The sequence below is a fragment of the Babylonia areolata genome, chromosome 33 (assembly GCF_041734735.1).
Source record: "Babylonia areolata isolate BAREFJ2019XMU chromosome 33, ASM4173473v1, whole genome shotgun sequence".
In the NCBI taxonomy this organism is placed as follows: Eukaryota; Metazoa; Mollusca; class Gastropoda; order Neogastropoda; family Buccinidae; genus Babylonia; species Babylonia areolata.
In genome coordinates this window covers 16656794-16665667 of record NC_134908.1, presented here as the reverse complement: position 1 = coordinate 16665667, position 8874 = coordinate 16656794, and the positions used below count along the sequence as shown (strand labels likewise).

General features: G+C 45.4%; 1 protein-coding gene across 2 annotated transcripts in view; it reads left to right on the top strand.

Moving 5' to 3' along the window:
* Window positions 1–8811, top strand: part of LOC143276917 (uncharacterized) — a 14375-nt gene extending 5564 nt beyond the window's left edge. The window contains exons 4-8 of one of the 2 annotated variants that reach the window (XR_013053654.1): window positions 933–1044; window positions 2341–2514; window positions 4770–4867; window positions 7054–7193; window positions 7517–8811. Coding sequence is in view for 1 of the 2 variants with exons in the window: in XM_076581583.1 (XP_076437698.1) it covers window positions 933–1044; window positions 2341–2514; window positions 4770–4867; window positions 7054–7125 (456 nt within the window). In the remaining variant the exon portion in view is untranslated. Of the gene's footprint in view, window positions 1–932; window positions 1045–2340; window positions 2515–4769; window positions 4868–7053; window positions 7312–7516 lie in introns of those variants that run through there. The other variant, XM_076581583.1, reaches the window with a different exon arrangement.
* The last annotated feature ends 63 nt before the right edge of the window (window positions 8812–8874 follow it).

Here is an 8874-nt window from a genome sequence, read left to right as displayed (position 1 = left end):
GCTTCATTTTTTTAATTTTTTTTGTGCCCATCCCAGAGGTGCAATACTGTTTTGAACAAGATGACTGGAAAGAACTGAATTTTTCCTATTTTTATGCCTAATTTGGTGTCAACTGACAAAGTATTTGCAGAGAAAATGTCAATGTAAGTTTACCACGGACAAACAGACACACACACACACACACACACACACACACACCCGAACACCGGGTTAAAAACCCCAACTATTCTTCAACCCTTTAATAGAGAATTAACAAACAATGAGGCCAAGAGATGAAAATGATTAACAAATAGTAAAGAGTGGTAACTCTCTCCACTATTCACAAGGTACATAACTTCAACTCGGTGCTGCTTTAAATAGAGAATTCTATTCAGTTTTCTCAAGTTGTCTTTGGGCTTTTCTTGTTTCTCTTGTGTGGGTGTGTGTGTGAATGTGTGTCTTCATGTTTTACATTTATTCGCTTATTTATCACCATTGTTGTCTTATTTATTTATTTATTTATTTATTTTTTTTAAATTTATTTTATTATTTTTATTTTTATTTTTTTAATTTTTTTTCTTAAATCATTTTATTAGTATTACTATTATTATTACTACTACCTTTTTCTATATTATAATTATTATTTATTTATTTATGTAAGCTTATCTATTATTTATTCCCCCGTTTTTTTTTGTTTTTTTTTGTTGTTTTTTTCTCAAGGCCTGACAAAGCGCGTTGGGTTACGCTGCTGGTCAGGCATCTGCTTGGCAGATGTGGTGTAGCGTATATGGTTTGTCCGAACGCAGTGACGCCTCCTTGAGCAACTGAAACTGAAACTGAAACTTGTTTCTCTCTGCGCTGTGTCTGTCTCTATCTCTGTATTTGGCAGTGCCAGCAGTCCACAGGGAACAACGTGGTGTGATTTGAATAAATTATTTTTTTTCTCCTTCCAGGGACTGGAATTCCTTGTGACGGGCAACTGGTACGGCCCTACCGATCCTGCGCCAAAGTGCACGGTGTACCCGCTGAAAGGTCTCTCCTGGAGAAACGGTGCATGTGTACCCGGTGAGTGCAAGAGTACCCGCTCTCTTCGCGAAAGTTAGAAATTGAGCGGCTTTTTTTTTGTGTGTGTGTTTTTTTTCAGTGATGCGTCATATACTGTAATATGTGGCGTTAAGGGTCCCCCCCCCCCCCACCCCCCCAAACAGACGCATACAGTTACGCTCGCGTGCACACACCCGCCACACACACACCCACACCACACCCACCCACCCACACACACACACACGATACATGGGTTGGTTGGGGGGACTTGTTTGACCAACAATAATAATGGACACATGGATCGCAGCGGGTCAGTTGATTCCTTGTCCTGGCCCGGACGGGAACCGGCGTCAGTGAAATTATTGATACAGTGGTCAGTACAAGGACTGGTTAATTGATTCTGTGCCCGCGCAATAGCCGAGTGGTTAAAGCGTTGGACTGACAATCTGAGGGTCCCGGGTTCGAATCACAGTGACGGCGCCTGGTGGGTAAAGGGTGGAGATTTTTACGATCTCCCAGGTCAACATATGTGCAGACCTGCTAGTGCCTGAACCCCCTTCGTGTGTATATGCAAGCAGAAGATCAAATACGCACGTTAAAGATCCTGTAATCCATGTCAGCGTTCGGTGGGTTATGGAAACAAGAACATACCCAGCATGCACACCCCCGAAAACGGAGTATGGCTGCCTACATGGCGGGTTAAAAACGGTCATACACGTAAAAAAGCCCACTCGTGTGCATACGAGTGAACGCAGAAGAAGAAGAAGAATGATTGACGGGAATGATTGTCGCAAATACGCACCGGCACAGCTCAGCAGACACACGCGCACGGCACACGCACGCACACACACACACACACACACACACACACACACACACACACACATGGACTGGGTATTTGTATTTGTATTTCTTTTTATCACAACAGATTCCTCTGTGTGAAATTCGGGCTGCTCTCCCCAGGGAGAGCGCGTCGCTACACTACAGCGCCACCCATTTTTTGTTGTTGTAATTTTTCCTGCGTGCAGTTTGATTTGTTTTTCCTATCGAAGTGAACTTTTCTACAGAATTTTGCCAGGAACAACCCTTTTACTGTCGTGGGTTCTTTTACGTGCGCTAAGTGCATGCTGCACACGGGACCACGGTTTTATCGTCTCATCCGAACTTGACTAGCGTCCAGACCACCACTTCAAGGTGTAGTGGAGGGGAAGAAAATATCGGCGGCTGAGCCGTGATTCGAACCAGCGCGCACAGATTCTCTCGCTTCCTAGGCGGACGCGTTACCTCTGGGCCATCACTCCACATTTGATTGTGCAGCCAACGCTACCAGGGGCGAGGGGGTTTACATGGGGCACCCGAATGGTCAGTACATTCGTCAGATGGATGCCGTGACCTTCACCCACGTCCAGGGGTCACTGACGGCCAAGGTCATGGTCACTCAGGACACGTGCACGCTCGTGGGGGAGGTGGTGTACGACACGAGTGATCCGGGTGTGTTGGAGGGCGTGTGTGTGTGTGTGTGTGTGTGTGTGTGTGTGTGTGTGTGTGTGATGTTTAGTGTGTGTGTGTGTGTGTGTGTGTGTGTGTGTGTTATAGAGGGAGAGAGAAAGAGGCACAGAGAGAGAGAGAGAGAGAGATGTTTAGTGTGTGTGTGTGTGTGGTAGAGAGGGAGAGAGAAAGAGGGAGAGAGAGAGAGAGAGAGAGAGAGAGAGTGTGTGTGTGTGTGTGTGTGTGGTAGAGAGGGAGAGAAAGAGAGAGAGGGAGAGAGAGAGAGAGAGTGTGTGTGTGTGTTTAGTGTGTGTGTGTGTGTGTGTGTAATGTTTAGTGTGTGTGTGTGTGTGTGTGTGTGGTAGATAGGAAGAGAGAAAGAGGGAGAAAGAGAGAGAGAGAGAGAGAGTGTGTGGGTGTGTGTGAGTGTGTGTGTGTGATGTTTAGTGTGTGTGTGAGTGTGTGTGTGTGTGTGTGTGTGTGTTAGAGATGGAGAGAGAAAGAGGGAGAGAGAGAGAGAGAGTGTGTGATGTTTAGTGTGTGTGTGTGTGTGTGTGTGTGTGTGGTAGAGAGAGAGAGAGAGAGAGAGAGAGAGAGAGAGAGAGAGAGAATGCTAATGTTTGATTCAGATTAGGCCATAACCCCTGTCTGACGGGAGAATTGCACAGTCGTAAACAAATAATGTTCATAACATGAGTGCAACTACATAACACATGTACACAAAGGTAGTACAAACATTACACGAGAATACATCTAACTTGTACAAATATACAACAGTCTCAGTGCTTCGTAAACAAATAAAGCCATGTTAGTTAACTCTCTCCATACGAACGGCGAAAGAGACGATGTTAACAGCGTTTCACCCCAATTACCACCATCAAAATATTACAAGCGGAAGGCTCTTTCACTGAAGAGGTGAATGTTGACAAAGAATACCACAATTCTGACGACGGAAGCTAAAGGTTGGGTCATTGAGACACCCACTGGACATCCGAGGTGTCTGTGTAGAGGAGAAGAGAGGACTGGCCGTACTGAGTGAGTTAAGACATTTTCATTTCTAGATGCCATAAGTAAATCAGTTGAATCTAAAAAAAGACATGGATTTTGATAGTACTTCGGCTCAATCAGTTTTGTCCTCAAAATCATGTAGAACAGGGCAACAAAACATACCATGTGATTTCGTTTTCTTCAGCTGCATTACATAAACGACACTAGTGAAATATTGATAGAACTTTAACGCTTGAATCTCAAACGATAACAGGCAGTATGCGAAACACCAAACCTGAGTTTAGATAATGCACTTCTAACATATCGGTTCATATGTAACTGAGGTTCCACTTTATTTCAAGTCTTAAACATCCCATATTCTAAAAACCTAACACTAGTCTGGATATGATCGTGCCAACGTTGCCGTCTACAATCGATAATTCTTTGTTTGAAACATTTAAGAAATCAGCAAATATTTTCAACACCCTGAGAGAGAGAGAGAGAGAGAGAGAGTGTGTGTTGGGGGTGTGTGAGGGGGGGGGGGGGGGGGGGCGTGCGTATGTGAGGGAGAGAGAGAGCCAGTATTTTTTTGGAGTGTGTATTTGTGTTGGCATGTGCGTGCAGTCCGGTTCTCTTTGAATTTGATCAGTTTATTCTTTTGTGAACGTGTACACTGCTACATGGTTTCTGAGCATAGAGATATTTTTGGCATGATGAATTCTTATTACTTTGTTGAAAAAAAAATCATTATCTTTATTAAGTTTCAGTGCGTTCGGACAAATCCATTTACGCTACATCACATCTGCCAAGCAGATGCCTGACCAGCAGCGTAGCCCAACGCGCTTAGTCAGGCCTTGAGATCTTTAATAAGTCATCAATAAGTACATATCCTCCTCCTTCGTCTTCTTCTTCTTCCTCTTCTCCTCCTCCACCTTCTTCCTCCCTCTTCTTCTTCTTCCCCTTCCTCCTTCGTCTTCTCCTTCTTCTTCTCCTCCTCCTTCTTCCTTCCTCTTCTCCTTCTTCCCCCCTCTTCTTCTCATCCTCCTCCTTCTTCCTCCCTCTCCTCCTCCTCCTTCTTCCTCCCTCTTCTTCTCCTCCTCCTCCTTCTTCCTCCCTCTCCTCCTCCTCCTTCCCCCCTCTTCTTCTTCCTCCTCCTCCTTCCCCCTCTTCTTCTTCCTCCCCCTCCTCCTTCGTCTTCTCCTCCTCCTCCTCTGCCTTCTCATTATGATCGCTGCCGTGTGATGATTGTTGCACTGGATGCCATGCTGCAGCGGCAACCAGGGTGATCAACCGTCTGTACGTGAACCAGTCCATGTATGAGGACGACAATTTCTTCCAACTGCCCAACGTTACCTGTCTGTCGGATCCGGTGAGAGAGAGAGAGAGAGAGAAAGTGTGGGGAGGGAGGGGAGGGTTGGGGTGTGGGTGGGGGGGTGAGAAAGGGGGTGGGTGGCGGGTGGGAGATCGTTAATATGTGTGCATGTTTGAGTTCCGTTGTATTGTATTATATTACTCGATTTTTTTTTTGTCACAACATATTTATCTGTGTGAAATTCGGGCTGCTCTCCTCAGGCAAAAGCGTGTCGCTACACTGACAGCGCCACCTTTTAAAACTTACACCTGCCTGCAGTTATATTTGTTTTCTTGTTGAAGTGGATTTTTTTTTTTTAAACAGAATTTTGCCAGGGACAGCCCTTTTGTTGCCGAGGGTTCTTTTACGTGCGCAAAGTGCATGCTGCACACGGGACCGTGGCCTCGGTTTATCGTCTCATCACGAATGACTAGCGTCCAGACCTCCACTCAGGGTCTAGTGGAGGGGGAGAAAAGATACTGGTGACTATGGGATTCTAACCATCGCGCGCAGATCCTCTCGCTTCCTAGGCAGACACGTTATCTCTAGGCCATTACTCCACATGCGTGTGTGATGGTCTGTCTGATGACCACTAGAACAGCAGAGGAGGCAACTGCTGTCCCGACTGTCTGAGCTATAGAACTTGATTATAGTGGAGAGTGTTGCCCAAGGGGGTTTTAGGACAGTTAGGATTGTCCTCTTGGGCCAGCTAGCCCCAAGGGCTGCAGCACTAAGAGCCAGTGCAGTCACAGTCCTTCACAAAAGACTCTCTCTGTTGTAAGCAGAGTATTGAGCCTTTTATTTATCATAAATACTTATGTATGGAGTCTGTCATGGGCATTACCTGCATAATGATAAGTAGTCAAGCGCACATGCACACACACACACACACACAGGGCCAGTACCTCTTCCTGAGCACTCAATGCAGGGGGGCAGGACTGCAGCAGGTGTTCCGTTGTCTGGCTGTCAGTCCCACAGGGGTACCGTGCTGAGCGACAAATGCGGAAGTTAGTGTATAGGGGGTGGTTTAGGCAGTTTCTTTAGCGTTCGACAGCTACGCAGTCAGGGTCGAAGTCCGAGGGATGCCACAAACTCGGACGTCCGGTGAAGATCGGCTGCCGTCCCCCAGAGCTTGGTGTTGAGGTCAGCACCCCCAGGCCAGGACTGCTGCCGCATCTTCTCATACAGGGGGCAGTCTTGGAGAATATGGGATGGGGTCTGGTCAGCCTGGCCGCAATCACATAGGGATGTGGCTGCCACTCCAATCCTCTTCAGGTGTGCTCGGAGGCCGCAGTGTCCTGTGCGAAGGCGGTAGATAGTAGTCTGGTGTCTCCTCTCCAGTGTCCTGATGGGATCCTGGTGTGCCTGGTAGCCTCCGTTCAGGGTAACCCAGCCTCTTCGGAATCTGCTGCGGAGGAGAGTTTTTGCTTCCTCATACGTGGGAAGCAGGGCTCAACTTCTGTAGACGTTTTCCCTTGCAACACCTGTGGGAAGTGCTGTGCATCCAGAATCGGCCTCTTCTCCCATATGAGGACACACACCGACAGATAAGCCTGCCTGTCTACTCATCCGTCGGTCCGACGGGAGACTCCATCATCAGGCAGTTGTGGCCTGTCCTGAGTCTGAAAACACTGACACGTGTTCCCACCTAGTCAGCAGGTAGTAGGGGTCTGTCCTTTTGTGGCATGGATGCTGTTGCATCCACTTCTTCTGTTGCTTGTCTTTACCTCAGAGTTGCTGGTGGACCTGATCCACCTTGACCCTGACTGGAAATGTGTGGTTTGTTCATTAAAAAATAATGAGGCCAGGAGATGAAATGATTAATAAATAGTAAAGAGTGGTAACTCTCTCCAGTCACAATGTGCACTTCAAGTCAGTGCTGCTTACGCTACTGATTCAGCTAGCACACAGGTAAATTAAAGGTGCATTGGAACAAACCCAGACACTTCCTAAAAAGGAAGCGCCGGGCCTGTCCTTATACCGACCATTTGACATGTGCGCACAGCAGGAAAGACGAGAAATGTGCGAACACAGATTAGCTTTTATTCAAGACTGGCCTAGCCTCTTTAATCCTGAACAAGCCACACAGAACACATGTGTGCTAGCTGAATCGGTAGCGTAAGCAGCACGGACTTGAAGTTGTGTACCTTGTGAATGGAGAGAGTTACCGCTCTTTACTATTTTGTGGTTTTTTCATGTTGCAGAATCCTCCGAAGATGACAGTCTGGCAACGTGTGGGTCTGTTTGGCTGGCTGCTCGGACTGCCTGACAACTGAAGGCAGCATCTGTCTCCCCTGTCACACCGGTCTCACAATGCGGCCAGTTTGCCTGGGCTTTGCTGCAGGTTTTATTCCGGGTGGATTAAAACTCCATTCAACCTCTGTCAAATGTTAGAGAAATGCATTTTGCCTGGGCTTTGCTACAGGTTTCATTCCGGGTGGATTAAAACTCCTTTCAACCTCTGTCAAATGTTAGAGAAATGCATTTTGCCTGGGCTTTGCTGCAGGTTTCATTCCGGGTGGATTAAAACTCCATTCAACCTCTGTCAAATGTTAGAGAAATGTATTTTGCCTGGGTTTTGGTACAGGTTTCATTCCGGGTGGATTAAAACTACATTCAACCTCTGTCAAATGTTAGAGAAATGCATTTTGCTGGGCTTTGCTGCAGGTTTCATTCCGGGTGGATTAAAACTTCATTCACTGTCAAATGTTAGAGAAATGCATTTTGCCTGGGCTTTGCTACAGGTTTCATTCCGGGTGGATTAAAACTTCATTCAACCTCTGTCAAATGTTAGAGAAATGCATTTTGCTGGGCTTTGCTACAGGTTTCATTCCGGGTGGATTAAAACTTCATTCACTGTCAAATGTTAGAGAAATGTATTTTGCCTGGGTTTTAGTACAGGTTTCATTCCGGATGGATTAAAACTTCATTCACTGTCAAATGTTAGAGAAATGCATTTTGCTGGGCTTTGCTACAGGTTTCATTCCGGGTGGATTAAAACTTCATTCACTGTCAAATGTTAGAGAAATGTATTTTGCCTGGGTTTTAGTACAGGTTTCATTCCGGGTGGATTAAAACTACATTCAACCTCTGTCAAATGTTAGAGAAATGCAACACAACCTTTCGATTGGCAAGGCGAGCGTCCATTACCCACCCGTTCAGAAATTCTGGAATAATCGGAGCATTATATATTCTTTGGAAGAAAGCATTTATTTGCTAAAATATATCATAATTATTTCATAATAAAACCGGAGAAGATTGTTGGAAATGTTTCTTGATTATACAATGACAGCCCTAGGCTACAACCACAGAGGATTATCAGAGCAATCGCTGTGCAATTAAAAAAAGAAAAAAAAAAAGAAAAGAAAAGCATGATATGGATACTAATGTATAGCGCCTATCCGTGGAGAGCAGTCCAAATTTTACACAGAGAATCAGTTGTGACAAAATAAAGTATTACAACACAATGCCTTTATGATGCAGATGGAATTCCCTACCCTCACGCCTCCGTTTCACCCCAACACCCACATTCAAGAGAGCACTCAAAACATATCTTTTCAAACTGTTACTTTCCTCACTGAAACTTTTCCTGCACATGCTTGCTGTGAGCTTATTGCCGGGTGTGTTCTTTGTGTCGATTGTATGAATTTGTCATGATTTTTGGGGGTGTTTTTTGTGGTGCTGGTTCCTGGGTGTTTAGTTTTGACTTTGAATGTGAGGTGCCTTGCTTTGCTGTGGTTTGCTCCTGTGTGATTTGAAACTGTGATGGTGTCTGTGTTGATTTACATATTTTTATGTAACTTAGTCTTCTATATGTATATTTTAGCCAATGTCATGTGAGATTGTGTTGACTTTGTACATATTTTTACATCACTTTGTCTTAAATTTGTGTATTTTATTGTAAAACGCGGTGAGCCCCATCTGAGATGGGGGTACTGCGCTATATAAGCCTGCATTTTATTATTATTATCATTATTATGACTGCACAGGCCTGGCTCATAATTACCATCCTACCAGTTTTATTC